General features: G+C 41.5%; 1 protein-coding gene across 1 annotated transcript; it reads left to right on the top strand.

The window, feature by feature from the left end:
* The first annotated feature begins 4139 nt into the window (after window positions 1–4139).
* On the top strand, window positions 4140–17198 carry TMEM38B (transmembrane protein 38B). Its single transcript, XM_066569328.1, has 6 exons — window positions 4140–4265; window positions 8684–8840; window positions 11399–11583; window positions 12374–12461; window positions 14463–14580; window positions 16407–17198. Exons 1-6 carry the CDS (start codon window positions 4160–4162, stop codon window positions 16611–16613), a joined length of 861 nt encoding a protein of 286 aa, XP_066425425.1. The 5' UTR covers window positions 4140–4159; the 3' UTR covers window positions 16614–17198.
* Window positions 17199–23172: the final 5974 nt, after the last annotated feature.

The raw sequence follows: 23172 nt of genomic DNA, 5'->3' as shown, positions 1-23172 counted from the left end.
TCACCGACTGTCTTTAAATTATTGCTGAGATGCCCAGGACAGCTGGAAATTGATCAAATTTTACGTTTTCTTATTTGTTACTCTACTTTTATTACACAGACTGTGTTCTGTGGTCTGATTTCTCTTTTGTGGCTTCCTCTGTTCTCTGCTCTGCTAAGATGCCACCCTGAACATGCAGTAATCTCTCCCTGGTCACCAGCAGTCTTAGAGAAACTGCTGCTCTTATTTCCTGGTAAATAGGAAAACTCATCAAAATGTCTTTCTTGTTTAAATTGTGGTGGTTAACATGCTTTCCCACCTCACTGCTATGAGATCCACCTCCACACCAGTTACCTCTGTGTTGTTTACCCCAAGTCACCAGCCAAGCCCACACAGCCACCCTCTCACTTGCCCACCAGTGGGACTGGGGAGAGAACTGGGAGGGTGAAAGCTCACAGGCTGGGATAATGACTGTTTAATAAGGGAAGCAAAAGCCGCTCACACAAGCAGAGCAAAACGAGGAATTAATTCCCTGCTTGCCGTGGTTGGGCAGGTGCTCAGCCATTCCCAGCAGAGCAGGGTCCCATCCACAGAACAGTGACTTGGGAGGTCAAATGCCATCACTCTAAATGTCCCCCCTTTCCTTTCCCTCCCACTTTACTGAACATATTGTCACATGGTTTGGAACATCCCTGGGGTCACTTGGGGTCTCCTCAGCATGAGGAGGAGCAAAGCCCTCGGCTCTGTTCAGTCAGCAATAACAAAAACATCTCTGTATCATCACCCCTGAGCTCAGCACAAATCCAAAACACAGACCCACTCCAGCCTCGGGGAAGGAAATTAACTTTACCCTAGCCCAGACCAGCACAACTCTGCTTTGGAGAGCAACACTTCAGGTGCAGTGACAGTGCAGTATTATGTATTTGAGGACCTGACTAAAAATTGAAAGTTCAAGCAGGGATTGCTGATCTGCTTCAAAACAGCAGCAGTAGAGGTATCACTGCTGGCATGTTAAAGAATTTGGGTATCTCTACACAAGTTGCAGGCACAGAGGTGGCTGCAGTGCAGATGTTGCTGGCCCAAATTGCGACTTTATTTTTGTGTCACCGTAGGTTCCTTGCGGTCACTGCCATTTTAATTTCCCTCCCTCTCCTTCTTCCCTCAGGCTATCGCACACGAGATAGCCTGAGCAGTTTGTAGTTTTCACTGCCTAGCAATGAAACGGATGCCACTCGGTGGGGATAAACCAGTACTGCAAGGAGTGAAAAAGATTACATCGTTTTAAATCCCGTCAGTAGCTCCGTGGCTGTAGCTGCACGGACGCAGAGCCCTGCTCAGGGGGAAAAAAAAAAAAATTAAGCTGAACTCATTTCTGCTACAGAAATGTATTATGTCTAATTACCTCTAAACTGGGCAAGTCGATATTCTGCTCTAGAAAACAAACTCTGGCTTCTGAGTCTGCAGGACAGAAAATAAGGATTTGTTAATGACAGGGGTAGAAAGAGATCACTTTGACTAAATTAGGATCTCTTCATGTAGATGAAATGAAGATGGAAATGGCCAGGAAATAGAAATGGGCTGCATGCACATAGGTCAGTTCTCAGGGAGCAAATGAGTCACTGGATGCACAGAAAGGAGGAGACATTGAGAATAGGAACTTATTCTGGGAACATGGTACTGATAAAAGGCAAATCAATGAAAATAACAGCTCGCTATTCATACCAAGCTGAAATTATTCTGGGAAAAGTTCAAGTGTTTGCTATGTTGAGTGGCATAAACCTTTTCCCCAGAATGCTTCTACAATTTCAGTTATTTCCTGAAATTAGCTCTTGGTAGGCAAAGAACAAGTTCAAGACCACCTGTGAAAGCTGCAGATCTTCAGACTGCTTTGCTTAATTTCACCATACAGTGAAACTTGGAGCATTGGAAACTTGGAAACTTGCAAAACTTGGGGCCTTTAAAAGTTCTTTTCACCAGCATATGGAAGCTGAATGGAAAAGATAGAAAGAGTTCAGGGAAAATTTAGTAGGGAAAACCAGCCAAAAATTCACAAACTAGTAAACTGAAAGGAGCCTGTCAGAAAGATGGAGAGACTGTTTACAAGGGCATGTAGTGAGAGGACAAGGGGGAACAGCTTTGAGAAAAATGTGTATTTTATGATTGGCTTTTCGCAAATATTAAAATGAATATCATATGTGTTGTGTTAGAAAGTTATGCTGTATTAATCCTCTTAAGTAGTGTGTTAAGTATAGTTTTAGGTTATAACATAAGGTTAAAATAGAAACTATGCCATGTAGGATACTTTTTTTCTAAAGAAAGGACTCGCATTGAGATAGCAGCCACAGGACACCTGAATCTTTCAGAGAAAGAGAATTTATTGCTCCATTATCAGAAGAAACGAACGTCTTCCCACCTTGCTCAGCCCTGAAGACACCATCAGGATTAAGAGGAAGAAGCTGACACTGACCAGACAGAATCCTGTGTTTGAATGGAATTTATGCATCATGGATGAGGTGTATGAATATGCAACAGGCTGTTGCTTTTAAGGGTTAATCTTCTGTTAACGTGGGTCCTTTTTCGGGTTTGTGCTGCCCAGAAAAAGGTACCCAGGCGTCCATAACTCTTTGTTTCTGTTGTCTCATATTGTCCTAATCCAAATTGTCCAAATTATTATTACTCTAATTATATTGCTATTTCAATAACCATTTTATTATCATTAAACTTTTTAAAAACAAGTGATTGGCGTTTTTCACAGCTTCATACTGAAAGAGAATAGATCTAGATAAGATATGAGGAAGAAATTCTTCCTTGTGAGGGTGGTGGGACCTGGCACAGGGTGTCCAGGGAAGCTGTGGCTGCCCATCCCTGGAAGAGTCCAAGGCGAGGCTGGATGGACCTTGGAGAAACCTGGGATTGTGGAAGGTATTCCTGCCCATGAATGAGTATTAAGGTCCCCTCTGAGAAGAACAGTGGATTTGTGTTTACAAACAAGCTGTGGGTCTGCTGGTGGATAAAACCAGCACTGGGAGTGAAAAGAAACAATGGGAAGGATTCCACTGATTGATGAACGGAAAAAGATATTTGCTTTTACAAGGTTTTTAGGTTTGCTGATAGATGAAATTAGACATTGAAAGACCAAAGAAACAATGAAGAAGAAAAACCCCTAAATTCCACAAGAATTAAAAATTAAAAGGGAGGGTTGTACATTAGAGGGAAATCTTTGGTATCAGGCGTATTGGGAAGTCTGTACTTCTCAAGTACCTCAGCCAATGGGGAAAGAGAGAAGGGAAATTGGGATAAAAAGGAGGCTGCATCCTCCAAAAATTTGAGAGATCTCAGGGGAATGCCCCATGTCCTCTCCCTTTATTTGATTAAAGTAAAAGGACTCCTCTGTCTCCTTTTTGGACATAAACCTCTGGTGTTTGTGGATTAATCTCCCTAAGACCTCCAGCCCCAACCATCCTGATTACATGAATTTTCTTCAGATCCTCCGAGTCTGGTAAACAAAGAAAAAGCAAATGTCATGTATATTGGAGTTAGTGGATCTTCAAAAATGTTTCACTTGGGTAGTTCATGAGCAAACTAGCTTTGCTGAAAATACTGTGGGATTGGTGCAACACTGGATATAGAACTTTAAGGAAGCAAAGTTAGCCCTCACTATCAAAATGGATGTAAAGATGGATTAAAGCGCTTCTGCTGAGCTCTGGCAGCATCTGGTGTACATTAATAACCTCAGTAACCTATCAATAGACAGCATCAACCTGGGAAAGACCACATGTGGAACCGACCGTCAGGCTGGTAATGCTCTTGATGAGCTTCAGAAATATTCAACAGGAAAGAAAAAAGAAAAAAACCCCAAAAAACAATGTATCAGGGTAAGCGTAGCGACCTGTGCGCGAAGTGCGCAGGGAAGCAACACAAACGCAACTGGGCCTCTGAGGGAGGCCACAACCGACCTCAAACTGTGCATGGAGCAGGACTACCAGCATTCTGACCAAAAAAAGGCAAACAAAAGGCAGGGCAGGCACCTCGGAGAGCGGAGCCGCGGGCTGAGGGAGGGACAGCCCCGTGAGGCGCCGCGCCCGCCCCGCCCCGCGCTGACGGCGGCCGGCAGCGGCCAAGCCGCGTCCTCAGGGCTCTCCCGTCCCGGGCAGCCGCTCCGGGAGCTCCGTGCCCGGCTATGGAGCTGTGGCAGGTGCCGCTGAGCTTCTCCCGCCTCCGCATGTTCCCTTTCTTCGACCTGGCGCATTATGTCGCCTCCGTCCTGGCGCTGAAGGAGCAGCGGGGTGAGCGGGGCGGGCGGGACGGGGCGGACACCCCACACCCCCCATGCGGATCCTGGTGTTTCCCCCGTGTGTCCCGGAGGGTGCCCAGCCCCGGCAGGGTGAGGATGGGGCTCCGAAGGGAGCCGCCGTCCCGGTTACCTCGTGGCCGTGCAAATGGGATTGTCTGCCGCCTGCATTAGCCCGTCTGTCCATAAGTGTTGTCTCACTGCCCGCTAAAGACACCCAGCCAAAGCTTTTCTCGCTTTCCAGAAGTTAAGAGGCGCTGGCGAAATCAGCCAAGAGTTTTGTCGGAAAGCTTTTAGGTTTTTTTAAATTCAGTTATTTGATTGTTTGTTTCAGTTTTGAGGTCTCAGGAGTAAAAGGGCTGAAGCCCCCCGAAGTTGGGTTTATGCAGAGAATGTGTGTGTAACACAGGACAGTATCTCTGTGCCCAGAATTGCATCTGAGAGGAGAGATTAGCTAGACTTTACATCCTTCACACACCCTGTTTGTGCAGGGCGGTGTTAAGGCCTTTCTGCCTTGTAGGAAACAGCTCAGGACTCTCACAGGTAGGTCCTGTGCCAGTGGCTTGTCAGCATTGTACCCCGTGGACTGTAAAGTGAATTTAGCAAAGCTTTCCACTTCCACTAACAAGGTTTTGTATAAGAGCACATCACGGCATTTCAGTCTGCATGCTCTCTTCCAGAAAATCATTTTTACTCTGGCTGTTAACCCCAAGCCTGTTTTTTTTGGTTGTGTTTTTTTTTGTTTTGTTTTGTTTGTTTTGGTTTTTGTTTTCTTTTTTGTTGTTGTTGTTGTTTTTGTTGTTTGGTTTTTTTTCCTGTCACAAATGTAGGCACTGGCCTTGTTTCTGTGTTTAGAATCAAGCTACTTGTGGCGTGGGTTTAGACACGTGTACAGTAACTGTGTAGGAAACTGAGCTGGCTTTTGGGATTACAGGGCGAATTTGGGAGCTCCTGCTCCTAGATTTCTAGGGCTCTGCCCTGTTTGTTTAGTGAGAGCTTGTTCTTTGGTCCCTTCCTAACTGTTCCAAGGTGAATTTTAACCATCTGCTGAGGAAATGCACTTAACAGACTGTGGAGACTGGTGTAAAGTGCTTATGCATTCTAGAATCTTCACCAAACTTTGTTAATGCTGCTAAAATTTTTGACGGGTGCTGGGCTGTGGCATTGTGTAATGTGTCTGTTCCATTTAGAAGGAGACTTTCTGACATTATCATGCAATGCTTTTAAACTTTTCCTCTGGAATGGGCACACCTAAAGATGAGGATGAGAGGCCTCTCTGCCTAGTTGTAGTGAGACAACACTTAGGGAAAGAAAATTGCTATCCAAAGTCTGGTCAGATCCATGCTCCTATTTTTTTATTTTTTTTTCCTTCTCAGTTTAATAGCTGGTAGTTCAGAACTCCTGGGTATTTTCTAATAGTTGGAATTAATAACTGTAATCCAGGTGACTGCCTGCTGGCCTGTTTCTCACTTCCCAAGTGGTTTTAACTGAGTATTAAATCATAACTGAAATAGCAGTTATTATGAATACTCAGTATGGATATATTATCATCGATTAATGCTGTCTATGTTCCTTTTGGAAACTTACAACAGTAGCTATATTTGACAGGGAAATTACGGGATAGCCTTGAGTGCCTGGTGATGTAAGAAGTATGTGGTCAAGTTACAGCCACATTTACTTTATCCCAGATTACTGTCTCATTAAAATACCAACCCACCCCCACTGCTTAAAATCAGATTCAGTGTGGGCATTTGGATCATGGATGGGTTTACACTAAGTGGGACTTTCCCAATCCTCCTAGCCAGGCTTTCCTGCTCACTTGTGACAGGACAACCAACTTGTTGCTTTCTGTATGTTTTAAAAGAAGAGTTCTTGATTAGTGCTTTGAGGATGGCCTAGGAGTTGCTTGCTTGCAACTCCAGCCAGTTGTAGAACAGGCAATTTTCTTTTTTTGGGATGGAGGCACAGCGAAAGGTGGTGGTGGTTGAGGATGTGTCATATTTGGTTTGTTCCTGATGTGTTTGAGGTGATTTGAAGAGAAATAATTTCGCTTCAGCATAGTTTTGCTCTGTTAAGTCTGACTCTATAAATCCTTTATCTTAACTAAGGATATTCTATGTGGTTGAATGGGGTACTAGACAAAATATGTACAAATCCTCCTGGTGTGCTCACTAGATGTGTGTGTAGTGTGCATTATTGCCTATTTGGAACATGCAGAAAAGTTTGAAGCAGTTATAATCCTATTGACACAAATAGTTAGTTGGTTAAGGGTTTGTTTTGTTTGTTTGTGTATTTTTGTGTGTTTGTTTTGGGGGTTTTTTTGTTTTGTTTGGGTTTTTTTTTGTTTTTGTTTTGTTTGGGGTTTTTTGATTTTTTTCCTTGGTTTTGTTTGTTTGTTTTTTAATGTTACTATTGTTCAGGAACAATTCTTAAAGCCATATTCAAAATTAGTCCTTGTGTTTTGAAACCTTTCCCTAACTTTCAGAAGTGTACATCTGCAGGGCTGGTGGCCTTCTGGCAGATCCACCATTGCGTGGTTGTGTGATGCCTCATTAATTTTAGAGGATGCATCAGAGGACAAATATAAATGACCACTTTGTATAAAAACATGTGGCCTACTTAAAAACTGAATTTGTCTTCTGAAAGGCTACACCCTAGTAATAATTTAACTAGCAATGCTGAGATGATCTTTAAACTAGTATCAACTTTTTTGCCTCATTGTCTTCTGTATTGTGTATATTCCTTGTTAGGAAACAAGGATATATATATATATATATATATATATCCTTGTTAAAAATTGACATTTGAGCCATTTCTAGTGCTGACCAACAGAAAAATGTTGAAGTGCAATAGAGGTTCCAGTTTCCTGACCTTTTACTTGTAAAATGAAGACATTTACCTGCTCTGCTGTGGAGCTTACTGCTAGAGGGCAATCTGGATGTGCCCTTAAAACTGAAAACCACTTGCTGCTAGTTGTGGGGCAAAGGAAGTGTGGAGAAGCTGGTGATTGTTGGAAGGCAGGAGAATGGCTCTGAAGAGAGAACAGAGACCTAATTTTAAGCCTACTCCAAAAGTAGTAAGCACAAGCCATTAATAATTTGCAAGTGTCTTATCTGGGAGCACTGGGTACTGCAGTTTGAAAAATAAATTGCAAAATAGTTAAAAATAAAAGAGATGTTATTTTATATTCAAGTATTCTGTAGTGCTGAGGAGTGCTCATTTTTATAAATTGGCTGTTTTATGGGCATTTAGATAGTGCTGCGGTACTTGATATCTATGCCAGCATTAAAACTGGAACACTAAAACCAAAACTTGTTAATGCATTGAATGAATTGAGAGTGCTGTATGCTTTTTTAAATATTTGAGCCTCTCATCTTTGGTAGAAGCTTCTCTTCCCACAGAAATGCCTGATAAACTAAAGATTCTACTCTGAATTGGGAACAGATGTCAGATTTCATTTTGGGGCAGACAGTAGTGCTTTTGTGAACTTCAGCCTTTGGACTACGGAAAATTAAACTTGTTCAGGCAAACAGCTCAGAACCAAGTGTAAAGGGGAAGCTTTGGCAACACTGAACTTTTAAAGTGGAAGGAAATAGTCAAAACAACCACTTGAGCATATTTCTAGCTTTGGTAAAATGTTGTTTTCCTGTGAAAATGGTTAATACTTCCCAATACCTCCAGTATAATTTTTGAATATTATGTACTCTTTTTGGCATAGTTAACTTGCACTTTAAAATGATTGTTCATTTTAAAGATGATGAAGTAAACCAAACTGTCAACCTTTTAATAAATAGGGAAATTTACATTTATTATTATAGTTCAAGGTAACCTTTTTCCCCCCCCCCCCCCCCCCCGTGTTCAAGAGTGCAGGTGAAAACGATTTGATAATTATCTTGGATGCAGTTTTCATTTTGCCCAGCAATCACAGCAGCATATTGTGAGAAAAGAAAGGAAAACAGTTACCTTGAATTCTTGGAACACTCAAAAGCAGAAATGGAATTCCTAGAATAACTCTCCAAATGTCAGCAATCCTGTTTAGATTAGCCACTTAGGTGTTCTTAATACAAATTTGAAAGCGTGTCCCTGTGTCAGGCTGTTTACAACAAGACCTCACTGCTATGCTCTGAAAGCTTTTTCCTCTTGGTACCTAGATATAACAAACTAATGCACAAAACATATTCAGAAAACACTTTATGTCAGCCTTTCACTTCTCTTTAGGAGTTTAAGTCACCCTGCCCTGGGGTTTGTATTTCTGAAAAATTTTCCTGTGAGAGCCTGCTGATTGCTGGAGGATTTTTCATTACCCGAAGGAACTAAATCGAAAAATACCGACCTTTAAAACATGATGTTGTTCTCCAGTTTTCATTCCTGTTTATGCAGAATGTTACATGTTGTTGGGTTTTTTTTCCACAGGAGTTGTGGAAGTGTCGGTCCGAAGTCCCTTGGCCTGCTGGTTTAGTGCAATGCTTTATTGCTTTGGGGGCTCAGTCTTGTCCTCCTTGATGCTTGGTGAGCCTCCAGTAGCATTTCTGGCAAAGACCATAAATATTCTACTGGCATCCTCAGTCTGGTAAGCAGCCACAGTTGGGTAAGATGAGTGATATTGGCTCTAAGGAAGGTGTATGCTGTAAACTGATACTGTACCATCGGGGTTCCGCGTAAATCAGAACTTTTACTTAAAAGTGTTGTGGGTTTGGATGCTGTCTCTTCATCCAGAGTGTCACAGCAGCTATGATCCTGTTCTCTGGGAACAGAGAGCAGCTCTTACAGCCTGTTGTGTTACCAAATGCTCTGTTGCTAGATTAGACTTGCCTTAGGTTTTTTTAGTATTCCAAACAGGTGCAAACATTACTTTTTAATAAAGTTATTCAGTTGTTGATTTACCGAACATAGGTATGTCATAAATGCAGCCAAGTTTTTAAAAAGTAGTTATTGAAGATCAGAACCTGGCTGATGTAAAAATTTTGGCTTTTTCCAAGACACATCTGTCCTCCAGTTCCTACTACCAGACACTTTTTTTTTTTTTTCTGTATTTCATTTTGTCCCAGATGGGTGTGTGTAGTGGTGGAAGACAGTAGCTAGCTGAATCGTATAATTGAATCAAGTATTAGGCAGTTTGGCCTGCTTTGGAGTTAAAAAAACATTCTGGAGTTATTTTCATGTAAATTTGGTCTTCCGGTGGAGTTCATTTGTTCCAGAAAATGATCTTTGAGGAAAACTTCAAACTTAACAAAAATTGCGAGCAGCAGTGGGGTTTTGAATTTAGAAATCTCAACCACTATATTTGGATAGTCTGACCTGCTTAAAATCCTTTAGTTCCACTTGCCCCATAAGTTTTACAATTGCAAATTCATTAACATGAAAGCAAGTGTTTCTGTCTCTCTGGGTATATGTATTAGTTTTATGGTCTTTGTGTTGTAATAGAAGATGACATATTTAATTTGGTGAAATTAATTATATGTATTATTAGTGAATTATTAACAGAACCTGCCTGTGGTTGTGTCAGTCTGATGTGGGCAGAATGATTGCTTGTTTCATCAAGTGACACGAGCTAGGAGTACACTTGAAGAGAGACGGATTTCTGTTTAACTCACTGTGGTCAAATGTGATTTGCTGTGCACAAATTAAAGGAGGTTTTAGTGAGGAGCTGCGAACGTTACAAAACGTTTTAAGCTTCCAGCTCTACAAAGTCCCCTCTTCCTGAGTGTAGTGACCTTAATTCCTGGTCCCAGATCGTGCACCATGGAATTCCTGAAGCCACACTTGGGACTGGAAAGTGAGTGGAGTCGTGCTGGGCTTGGGGAATGCTCCGGAATAGTCTGTAGGACAGCGGCATCTGCTGTTAGCAGAGGTTACAGGCAGGAATGCCGTGGTGGGCCTTCAGGGCCAGCCTCAGTCCTGTCACCAGTGCTTCAGGGTCCTAAACCCACATTCTGCAGATCTAAATTAATTCTGGTGTGAGTTGTTTTGGGAGTAGGTGGCTTAAATGGTTTTTTGCAGTAGCCTGTAAAATACATCCTCTCTCTGCATCTCTGGCTTCATATCAGCTGAAGCCTGGTTGCATACAGAGGCATCTTTACAATATCTTTATCTTTACAATAAGAGATAAAGGGAAGGGCCTCACAAATTCTTGGTAGGCAGGATTGAGATCAAAAACCTTAAAGGGGCAATGTCTTTTTTTTTTTTTAAGAAAACAAAATTTATCCTTCCTTTTAAACACTTTCTGTGCTCTTATGCAATTATTACTCTTACTCCTGTACTGAAATAATCTACTTAAGACAACTTAATCAAGATACTTAATCTTGATTGAGTTTTTGAGAATGTCTCAGTAAGAACTGAATTTTATTTATTATTGAAGACATATAATAAAACACTACATAATCTGATCTTTTAAAATTTACTGTCACTTAGGATTTAACTGTTAGCCATCTTTACTTGGTTTTAAAAGCAAGTTGATCAAAGATATTTTGTTTAGTGTTCTTTCAGTGCTTTGAATAAAGAAATGTGCTTGTAACTGGCAAGCTGTAAAAGCTAGAATTGGTGAGTACTAAGATGTTAAATGTGTTTAAAAATAGCCATGCATTTCATGTAGTATGACATTAACTAGTGGAGGCATTCTTGCTGAAGTTATATAATTCCAGGTACCTACAGTCTGGAAGCACAGAGTCAGCATTTAATTTACCACCCTGTTGTAATCCTATTAAAAAAAAAAAATCCCAAACAAAAAACCAAAACAAAACAACCTCCCCTAGTCCAATCTAAACAAAAAATAACTCACAAGATAAACTCAAACCACACAAAGTCAATCAGATACCACTTTAATGACTTGAATTATAAAAATGTGATATGTAAGGTGCAGAACAATTGGAAAAAATGTAAAGCTGTTTCACATGGACTTGAACAGATTTTTCTCTGTGACAGTGAGTCAGTAGTGCTCGGTTGTGGTGCAAAAGCTCAGGTGTGCTCAGAAGCTTTTCAAATTTGTTCCAAGATGTGTGCCATGAGACTTCGAGTTGTCAGTAGTATGTCAGGCATTGCTAGACGCATTCCAAAAATATCTTTAAAGATTATGAAAAAATAATTCCTTAGCAAAAGTGTGGCTAATGTTTTCTTCCTGATGGTTTTCAGGTATCTGGTGTTTTACTGCCCAGAAGACATATTCTGCCGCTGCTTTTCCTTTCTGCCTCTTCGTCTTCTGGTGGCAGGGATGAAAGAAGTGACAAGGACTTGGAAGATCACAGATGGCATTGCGCATGCAGACACCGTCTACAAAGATGCCTGTCTCATCATGGTGGCTGTGGGCTGGGCCAGAGGTAACGTGCACAGCATCTTGTTCTGAGGGTTTGGGGTTTTTTGGGGTGGTGTTTAAATGTCTAGCCCCTACAGCAGATCTGTAGCACCATCCTTGCTGTGCTGGGCATGGTAATCCTGATGCAGTCTGATGTCCCCTGAAGGAAAAAGCCTGTGCTGCAGATTTTCTGCCTGAATTAAGAGTGACATTGAAGGACTTGGAGGGGAGTTCCCTTCAGAAGGTCTTACGAGAGCTTGCAGGATGGGCAGTTGATGACAATAAAGAAGTAAATCTTCTGTGTAGCTGTTGCTGAACTTTGCAACAACATTATTGCCTTGCATGAGGCTGAAGAAGAGAACTGGGTATCTTAGGTTTTTATGTTGTAGCCATTACTTGGTTTTAAACGTAGGAATGACCCTTGTTGCCTGCCTGCCATTTGGAATTCTGGAAGCCACCTTCCTGACAGCTGTATTTGCAGCCACAGCATCAGGGTCCCTTCAAAAAGTAGTTGTGCAGCTCTTGTTTCTGCTTGATTCTGTGCTGCTGTGGAAAGCAACACGTGTGAATGTGATGATTGCATCAGTTCAGATGCTGTCACTTGCAGGCAGACCTGAGCTTCCTGCTGAGTCTCTCAGCCTCTGAGGTCTCATGCTGTTGTTTGAGTCTTGTTTGTATGAGAGGTTGGATTAAATCTTTTTAAGTCTGGGCTTTGGTGCCACATTTAGCACCTGGTGTCATGAGTTTTTCTGGGAGCAGTGGCATAGCAATGGTAGCAGTCAGTGGAAACTTGCCATAAATCTCTGCAATTTCAGGTGCTGGTGGTGGCTTAATTTCCAACTTTGAGCAGCTGGTGAGAGGAGTGTGGAAACCTGAAACCAATGAGCTCCTGCAGATGTCCTAGTAAGTTTTTTTTAAAAACTGCAACAAGTTAGCTGTTGTTATGCTGGCTCCTGGTGTGGATGCTTACTTTCAGTGGTTGAAGCCAAAAAAAAAACCCAGAAAAACCCATTAGGACATATTTGTACTCTGTTTTGGTGTGTATCCTCTGAAAGATGGGACAATGAACTTTGGGACTTTTAGTGATGTTTTAATCATTTTATGTTCACAGCCCAAGAGCTGCAAATGGGAAGAGAAGTCAACAAAAACCTGTCAGAAAGTAGTAAATACCTAGTGAGGAGTTTCTAGAAAGCAGTTTTGGCTCAGTTTGTCTTACAGGGACATGGTTTTCTATCCAAAATGAAAGCACAGTGGTAGTAGAAATACACAAGTGAATTTTGGTGTATGTTCTGAGCATCACTAAGATGGCTTCCTTTGAACACTGTCACTCTTACTTTTGCTGCCAGTGCTATTTTCCTCCAAAGACATCAATTATTTGAGAAAGTACAAATTGGTTATTCAGTATAGCAGAAATGACCTGCAAGATGGAAAAAGTTACTTCTCGTGCAGGAGCAAAGAATGAGGAATATTACATGCCTCCTGGTTTTCTCTGTAAAATGAGAATTGAAACAGGCTGGAAAGCCACAAGCTATTATTGTAAGTCAAGATAAGGTCACTGTGATAATTTCCTAAAATTCTTTTGATCTTTCCCAGGTTACAGTCAGGTCTTTTAAAATCATAATTTTATTTTTTTAAAAAGCTATCTTGCTTTTCAGCCGCCACTCCTAGACACAGAATAACAGGTGAGACATTTGTAGCCTTCTCTTTGGCAATTTCAACTTCTTGTGCATTGTGTTAATTGTTGGCTTTTCCCGAAATTCTAAGTATTTAGAATTTCTCTTTCTCTTATCAGTGCCTAAATGGCAGTCTTGAAAGTAAACTTACAGAGGAAAAGGCGACTGTCATAAATAGCACTGTAGACACAAATAAAAATGTCTTTACAGGTGCAACACCAGAACAATGCTTACTGATTGGCATTACGTGTATATATTCTCCTTTTCCACTGTGGGTATGGCTCAAAGTAACTCAAAAAAGATCTAAAAGGTTTTGTTTATGTATAAGTCTTAAGAGCATTAAATTGAACTAAGTTACAGAGTTAAAAACATCAAACATCTTGCAAATGGATGAGATGCCTGTGTACACAGTATGGTTTTTTGGGCTTCTTGAGCAGGAATTTGATGTAGTTTTTTGGTTCCTGAAAAGACAGTGAAGAACAGATCCACAATAGATGCTCTGTGATAACAGGAATGTCACCTGTACATGTCACATGCAGATTAAGAAATGCAGAGAATTCTGGATGACTGACCAAAGTTCTCCTGCTTTTTGGCTGCATACCTCGGAAGGGATTTAGTACCACAACAAAGATTGCTGTAAGCTGGAAACAGAGTGGAAATCTTTGCATGTCTCAGGTCCGCACAGCTTTGTTGGCAAAAAATGGTAATACAGGCCTGGCTTCAGTCAGGTTTAAGCTGATACAGCCCCAGAGCTGCTGGAGTTTTACAGTGGACCAAGACTTGGACTGTGTTACTCTTCAACACCTTGGAGTAACTAACTCCTGGAGTATGGTATAGGAACCTGTTTTTATGTCTAGTCCAAGTAGTGTGAGCTCTGTAATTTTAACTCTTCAAGAAGATATATTTGGAAAGGAAGAAGAGAATCAAGCTGACATATAAAGTCTGAATAGAAGCATTGATTTGAGGAGTATTTGTCAAAAAGGAGTTTGTTGGATGTCTGAAGTAGTGCTGGACTTGATGATTTATGGACAGAAAGTGTAGTAATATTATATAAAGTGAAAATCTTAATTTAGTTATAGCTGGATTTTGGATCTTAGCACTGTTACCACAAGTTTTCCTTAGTTCTATTCAGAAATAATTATTTTGCACACTTAAGAACATGTATTGCTTTCCAGGCAGCTTCCACTGTGGAGCAGAGAAGAGAAATTAACATTCTTTGTTTGATTTCTAGCCCTGTGAAGGTAACTTTGATAGGAGCAGTTCTTTTCACCCTGCAACGCAGACAGTACTTGCCAATAGCAAAACACAACCTTGTGTTTTTATACACCATCTTTCTTGTTGTCTTCAAGGTAAGAATTTGAAAGTTGCTAGTGACCAAATAACAGAAAATATTTTATTTAATTGTTGAAATGCATGCTGCTTGATGGGAAGGTAGCTCCTGCTGAAGATATGTGTTTAGAGTTCTGTACATAAGCAGAATGGAAGACCTGTTCTTTTACTGATTCTGTTCAATGTATGCAGGGGACAGGGAGGAAAAGAAAAAATCAGGAATTTTGGCACTCAGTATTTGATGTTCCAGGCTTGTATGTCTCTAATCTCAAAAAAAAAAAAAAGGTTTATTATTGTAGAAAGAAATTCTCCTTTTCTCTGTCTTTTGTGTATACCTATGCAGTTGCCAGTGGGCCTGTAAAACAAACCAGCTGGATTCTCATTTGATTTAAGATGTTCGCAAAATAAGTGTTTGGGTGGGAAGGGAAAGTGTACCAAAACTACTTTGAAGTAGCTGTAACTATTTCGTAATAAAATAGACACTACTTCTCTATTGAAGTCTTCAGTCCCTCCAGTCTTGTTCATTTCCAGGATGATGTCTTTCTTCTGGATTACTAGTTTATAAGAAAACATAATCTCTGTTAGCAGATATCTGGCAATTTTAACAGCTTCAGAGCTGGTGTTGAACAGACCAAAGAATGTGTGGAAGTGTGGTTGCCAGTCTCCTTTCTGGGAAGGAGATGACAAGTTTAATTCTGCAGAAGTCAACTGTAGGGAGCCAAGACTTGAAGCTTATATCCCCTTGATTTTCCATCTGAAATGATAAAGGCATTGTTGAACAGTAGATGCTGGGAATGAAGAAAGAAAGGAATGTTATTCTGGAAGTGAGAAATTGCAGGTGTCCACAGGAGCTGGCTGTCCAGCTGCACTGGAGTAACTAAATCCTTACACTGATGGTTGTACTGACAGTCAGGAACTTGCACCCACTTAGCAAATAAATGAATAAAGCAACAGTGTATCTGGTATAGTCCTTTAATAATGTCTCCTAGAAACTTGTCATGTCTCTGAAACCTGTAAAAACTGTTGCTATATAAACTTGTCCAGTACCCTGATCTGAAAAACAGGCTTTTCAATCCTGATTCCAAGTTATGTGTCCTAAGGGGTGCCCACCTAAATCTCTGAACTTTGTGGAATGAATATGGAAGTCTAATTAAGGTCTGGTTATAGACCTATACATTCAAAATGGAATTACACATCCCATTCTTCCAATTTAAGTGGAAGGAAGCCACTCCATTTAGTTTTTCAGTTTGAACAAGGCACAAAACTTACACATAAAAGCTGGTCTTCACCTTACATGTATGGCATTAAATGCAATTTATTCTCAGGATGATGAATCTTACAGAGAGTTTGTTTGTGCACATTGTTTGTGTATAGCTCACAGAACATAGAGTCATACAATGTTAAGGAAGGGACCTCAGAGATCATCCAGTTTCATCCCCCTACCCTACCTATCCAACCTGGTCCTGAACATTACCATGGTTGGGGCATCAGCAACATCTCAGGGCAACCTGTATCTCACCACCCTCACTGTAAAAAATCTCTTCCTAGAATCCAGCTTAAGTTTCCCCTGTACCCATTCCCCCTTGTCCTATTGCTGCAGTTCCCAAGGAAAAATCCCTCTCTGACCTCCCTGTAAATTCCCTTCATAGCTGCGTGAAGAGCGTTGGTCAGAAAAAAAAGCATTCTTTGCCCAGTTTCAGCTAAAATGAGCAGAATTCTGTTGGTGATTGCACAGCCTCATCCTTGTGTAGAAAGTTAAAAATGCCATACACCCCTTCAGCTTTGAGCTTGTTTACCTGTGAAGCCATCACAACTTTTATTGTAACTTGATCCTTGTTCTCCGTAGGTAAAAATGATGTTGATGAGATGTGCAACTTCTCCATTTGCTCCCATTGAGGCTGCAGTGTGCCAAATGTTTTTTGGCTCAGGAAAGGCACCTTCCAAAGTGAAGGGTGAAAGTACCACATCTTCCAATGGCTCTTCAGTCTGTGACCAGCCTTCTGAGCAGCACCATGAGGGTGCTAAGAAAAAACAAGCAAAGAAAACAGAATAAGTGACTTGAAATCCTTGTGATGGTCGTGAAGATGTGTGTCTTCCAGATTAGGCTGGCTGAGAAGTTTCCTCTAAGGAAAGGAGAACAGGGCTGTGTTGTGGTTTGCCTTTTTGGGATGTTTTGTGTAAGCTATGTGTAAATGCACATGTTGGATTTGTGAGTTAAAACTATGAATTTTTATAGTGGTTAAAAGTTTACTAATTTTTGTACTTACGACAACTTCAAATGCTTATATGTTAAAAAGATAGTTTCAAAAATGTGACAATCATTTTTTTTTTCCTACTGTATCACTTGTTTCACATCTTCCTATCCCCCAGTTCTTATGTGTCATTTTGATAACACTGATTTGTATTGTCAGGTGTTCACTGTAGCATGTCCCAAATAAGAAAGTCATTAAGTAAGGCTTTATCACATTGCACTGTGTAAAATTGTAAAAATATACCAATTTAATGCCTTTAACTAGGAAAGTAACTGAACTATTGTTGTAATTCACATTGCATTGGTCTAGATTTTCTTAATTTCTTAAAGTAAATATTTTAAAATATTTTTAAATGTTTTAAAATGAGAGTATATTATCTCATTATAAATATTATCAGGCACTTTGAAAAATCTTAGTTAGCAAGTAGAAACACATCAATATTTTTGTGGTTGGCTTACTTGGACTCTTATTTGCAAGCATTTGAGATGTAGATGTTTTTTGCCACATTAGTGTTTTACAAGTGGTTTGTAGTTACCTTCTGGTTCATTTGGGTCTAGACATTCTTTGCCTGATTTCTTTTCCAAGCATATGCACTTGTTTCTTTTCAAAGACAAACTTCATTAGGAAGAATACTAGACAGTACATTTACCTTGTTTAGTCAGCAGTCTGAGCTGCAGCACAGGGATGGGAGCAGAATGTTACCCTCGTAATCCCCAAGGGAATGGTCAGTGAGCTGCTAGAACACCTGGACACTCCCAAGCGGTGGGATGGGATCCACCCAGGGGTGCTGAGAGCTCGCTGGGCCACTTCCAATCATTTACCAGCACTCCAGGCAAACTGGGGAGGTCCCAGTTCACTGGAGGTTGGCAAATGTGACATGCATCTACAGGAATGGTCAGAAGGAGGATCCAGGGAATTACAGGCCTGTCACGTGCCCTCAGTGCCAGGGAGGCCATGGAGCAGGTCACCTTGAGTGCCATCAGGAACAGGGACAGGACAACCAGGGCATCAGGCTTGGCCAGCCTGGGTTTAGGAGAGGCAGGTCCTGCCTGACCAGCCTGAGCTCCTCCTGTGCCAAGGTGAGCTGCTCAGGGCTGAGGGACAGGCTGTGATGTGTCTGCCTGGGCTTCACAGAGCCTTTGACAGCTTCTCCCACAGCATCTCCTGGAGGAACTGGCTGCTCATGGACAGGGCCCTGTGCCCTGGGGAGGAGCGGGCTGAGGGCAGGGCCGGGAGCCGTGGGACATGGAGGGACACCCAGCTGGGCTGGCACCAGGGAGGCTCCCATGGGATCAGGGCTGGGCCAGGCCTGTTTGACATCCTCATCAAAGCTCTGCATGGGGGGATTGAGAGCCCCTCAGGCGGTTCCTGGCAGCACCTGGTGGTGCTGGGTGGGATGTGGATGTGCTGGAGGGCAGGAGGGCTCTGGCCAGGCTGGATCCGTGGGCTGAGGGACAGCCAGGGGAAGTGCTGGGTCCTGCCCTCGGCTCGCAACAACCCCATGGAGCTCCAGGATGGGGGAAAGGGGCTGGAAAAGGCCCTGGGGGTGCTGTGCCAGCAGCCGGACACAGCCCAGGGGTGCCCAGGGGGCCGAGAGGCCGATGGCCCCTGGGCTGTGCCAGCCCTGGGGTGGCGGCGGGAGCGGGGCAGGGCCCGTCCCTGTGCCGGCCCTGCTGAGGCCACACCTCGAGGGCTGGGGCACCTCTGGGCCCTCACCCAGGGAATGGAGGGGCTGCAGCGTGGCCAGGGAAGGGAACGGAGCTGGGAAGGGAACGGAGCCCCAGGAGAGGCTGAGGGAGCTGGGCAGGGGCTCAGCCTGGAGCAAAGGAGGCTCAGGGGGCCCTTGTGGCTCTGCACGGCTCCTGCCAGGAGGGCACAGCCGGGGGGGTCGGGCTGTGCTCCCAGAGAACAGGGACAGGAGCAGAGGGAACGGCCTCAGGCTGGTCCAGGGGGGTTAATTAGGATATTAGGAAGAATTTTTTCACAGAAAAGGTGAAAAGCATTGGAACAGGCTGTCCAGGGGGGTGACGGAGTAAACATCCATAGAGAGATTTAAAAGGGTGTGTAGACATTGCACATGGGGATATGGTTTAGTGTTCGCCTTAGCCATGCTGAGTTAATGCTTGACTTGATCTTAAAGGTCTGTTCCAACCTAAACCACTCTTTAATGACAGAAGCACTGAAAGTTTTTATTAGCATTTGCTGAAATCTTGATGCTTTCTTGCTTGTTGCATCCTTTTTTTACTCAAGATGTGAAGCAGTTCTAAGTGGCGTACACTTCATAACTGAGAACTTTGGCATTTTAGAGGTGTTACAATAGAATCTTTTCAGGGGGATCTTCTCATTGATGTGCCAATTTTTAGAATAAACCATTTTTACAAAATTAGACTATTTTCTTCAGAGAGTACCGCTTTGAAGAGCATTGTTCAGCAAAGAGGGGTTAGGTTAATCTTTGTGCAGAATGCCAAAGAGAATGTGGAGGGAGATCTGATTTGAAAAGACAAAGTTCTAGTTCCAGGTACATCTCTAAATTTAGAAAAGCTGTCACCAATGCTGTGCTTAGAGAAAAGAAAAATAAAAGTACCAAAGAAATTTCTTGTGCCTGAGTAGTCACATTTCCATGGTGATGACCAAAAGCATTGAACTCACTTTGAAATCCAACTTCATTTCAAATGTGCTGTAAAATTACTATTTTCTTTAACACTTAAGAAGAATTACAACAAAATACCCCAAACTCTTTGGGCAAGGTAGCAGTCATATTCCTTACATATTACACTGAAACTTAGTGTTCAATTACAAGTGCTTGGAGTATTCACTTGGTGTCTCATTTTTTTGTGGCTTGATGTCACAGATTAACGTGAAGCTGCCAATTGACTAGTTAATAATCAGCTAGTTATCAAGCAACACCAGCACATGCTGCCTGTCCATGGTTTTTTAAAGTTTTGGATGTTTTTTGAATAATTGTGTATTCTAGATCACATGAACCATACAGAATGGAACCGTGTTACACATGTGTGAAATTCTGCCTGAAAACTGGCTATTCCTAGCCCAAGTCAATGTGAAAATATGCTTAGACTAAGTCTTTCACAAGTTTACAATTAGAGGGGAAAATGTACTGTTTTCTATTTGTTTTCAGAATTAAAGACAACAATATTAAAATTTTTTAAAATGTTTTCTTGTCTGAACACTTTAAAAATAATACACAACACACAAAAATGTATATTGTTTTGAGGCAGAACACAAGTTATGCTGACAGAAATCCTGTTTTAAGCATCATGAAAACAAAACTTTGTGTTTAAAGGTATCATGTGTTTCTGAAGGATAGGTGCTCAAAAAAGCTGCATGCATATATTCTGAGAACTACATTTTATGACACAGAAAAAGATTGCCAGTTGCTCAGGGTTTAACCTGAATTCTGTAGGAGACATTAATACAGTGTGTCCAGGATGTCTTAAATAAACAATTCCCGGTTTTCATGCTGCTAGTTTTCTATCTCTGGTAAACTTTTCTGTGTGAGAATTTTGTTAACAATTTCTTAAAACTGTTCTGGTAAAGCTTGTCTGATTCAGCACAGCTGCACGCATGAACTACTTGGCTGTATCCAATTTTGTCATTAACCTGGTAAAATTAGAAGAAGCTGCCTTGTGCCTATATAAAGTCATTCAGAAATTGCTTTATCAGTTCCATTCTTGGGCTAGAAGGGCATATTCCTGGTTAAACCAGTTGCTGTTCTGAGTAATTTCTACTAAATACACCCAGCTTCTGTAAAAAGGAATACCTTAAAATTTGCTTCAGGATCAGAATTGTCTTTAGACAATAAATGCTATTTGCTTTCCTCTTCTGTATTTTCTCCATTTCATTTTATTGCAAAAAAGTGGAGATGGGAGGATGTCACACAAGCAGAACCATCATCTGAAATGTGATTCTTCAGTGTATTGTTAGGCAAGACAGAGTTGTTCAAGAATTCCAAACATCTGTCTTCTGTAGGAATCTGAATCTGCTCAGCATAAGGGGAATGCTGAAATCTAACATCTTCCAACAGTCTAGACAGTGAATGCAAGATTTACTCAGAGTGAATACTCTTAATTTATAAGGTGAATCCTCATTTCTAAGGTCTAAGTGAAGTCTTAAATGAGTAGCAACAGAGAAACACCATTTGACGCCAAGATGAGAATCAAAAATGTGTTGTAAATAGTAATTTGCATTTGTCCTGATAAAACTGCTCTGTTAAGCAATCAAAGCCTTTTGTGAAATGTGTGAAATTGTTCAGCAAGGAATAGATAGTAACATGAAGGCTGACAGAGAAATACATTGATATTCTCAGGCAAGATCACTGATCTGCCAGTGGGCTTTATCTGCAGTCAGGAAGTAGAATGTGGTGATCAAAATGGCATCCCAAATAAAAACTACTGCAATCCAGTGTGGTAAATAGTTTATGCACAGCAACCTGCAGCTGGGTTGCACAGCCCCTGGTGTTGATAATTGCTGGTGAGTGAGGGGCTGGACATGACCCAGCTGTGTTCTCTGGCAGCCCAGAAAGCCAAACCTGTCCTGAGCTGATCCCACAGTGTGGACAGCAAGGGAGGAGGGGATTCTACCCCTCTGCCCTGCTTATTTGGAGTGATTTAGCCATACCAATGGAATATTAGTTCCCTACATGAAGGTGCAATTAAAAAAAAACAGTTAACAAAATTTACTATTTTTCCATCTTTATCACATACGTTTTTAGTTCTTGCTGGTAACTGCACAAAACAAATGTTCTGTCTAAAGGTTCAGGGTAAATTTTGACACTGGCTAGAGATTGTCTTCAGATTCCAGTCTTAAATTTTGACCCACATATGACTCAGAAAGTTATTTCAAACTGTAGCTAAGCCATTGAATAAATTTTTAAATTAAATGGATTCAGTTATTGTTGAGATTATTTTTTTAAGTACCTTTAAAGACTGTTTTATTCTTTCTCTCCAAACTTCCTTAGTCATCTTCTGGCCACCATGAGGGGCAAAAAAGTAAACTTGACAGGCTTGCTCAGGTGAGAACCCACCTGCACCTGTGGGGTCCCCAGTGCAGGAATAACACGGACCTGTTGGAATGATTCACAAAAGTGTTTAGAGGGCTGGAACACCTCTCCTATGGAGACAGGCTGAGAGAACTGGGGGCAAAGGCTCTGGGGACACCTCATAGCAGCCTTCCAGTACCTAAAAGGGGCTTAGAAGAAAGATGGGAACAAACATTTTAGCAGGGCTGTAATGATAGGACAAGGGGTAATGGTTTTAAGCTGAAGAAAGGTCAAATCAAACAGTATTAGGGGAAAAATTATGGTGGAGGTGGTGAAACACTAAAATGGGATGTCCAGAGAGGTGTCAGATGCCCCATCCCTGGAATCTTCAAGATCAGGTTGGATGAGGTGCTGATCTAGTCAAAAATGTCCCTGCTTATTGCATGTGAGTTGGACTAGATGGCCCTTTAAAGGTCCCTTCCAACCTAAACTATTCTGTGATTCTTTGATTCTATGAAAAAACGATTTCTTCAATGTTGAAGCACATTGTCAGAGGGGTTGAGGCAGCTCTTACTGACCCTGGAAGCTGAAACTGCCAGTGTCGTGTAGTTCTTATGAAAGGAACTATAGGGCAAAAAAGGAAGAAACATGCATCTAAAAGAAAGAAACGTGTGTCTACTTTGTTGTCTTTGGCAGAAATTTTAACAAGCACTCTGGCACATTTTCCCGAAATAAATTAGATAAAATTTTTTTTTTAGTGATAGTCATTTCAATCTGAGTCACCTTCAGTTTGTCAAATTTTCTCCTCCCCCTTAAAAGAAGACTGTTATCAGACAGTTGAATGTCAAGGCTAGATTAGTTTTGGTTTTTAAGTTGGACTTTTTCATGGCCAAATTTGGAATAAAACTACTGGAAGATACTTTGATCTAAAGCTTTTTGGCACACATTCTGTTTTCTGAAAATAATACCCATTTATGGTCTTGGGGTGTTTAGGAATTACGTGGAAGTATTTTTGAGTGTCTTTCAGTGGAATTTCAGAATACCTTTAAGGTACTTAACAAGTAGATTACTCCGGGCAAGATGAAAATACAAACTTACATGGTTCTGTTGTCATAGCAGAATGTCAGAAAACTCCAAGGTGAAGAAATCAGTTTTATATTGAAGAGGGTGCAGTTTCATGGCAACTGCTTCATCACATGAGTGACTTCTGCAGTTCAAATGTTCTTTGTGTGAAAACTTTGCTCTTTTTACTTCCCTGCCACCCATCATGCACCAAAGCTCGGTTCTGACTCTCCCAGAGTGAGCTGTTTTCCTGCAAAGGAGAAAGTTGTTCTCTGGTGTTTGCTTTCTAGCTCCTGGAAGCC

The sequence above is a fragment of the Molothrus aeneus genome, chromosome Z, assembly GCF_037042795.1.
Source record: "Molothrus aeneus isolate 106 chromosome Z, BPBGC_Maene_1.0, whole genome shotgun sequence".
Taxonomy (NCBI): Eukaryota; Metazoa; Chordata; class Aves; order Passeriformes; family Icteridae; genus Molothrus; species Molothrus aeneus.
The sequence above is the reverse complement of the archived record's forward strand: the minus strand, read 5'-3'. Positions and strand labels throughout refer to the sequence as shown.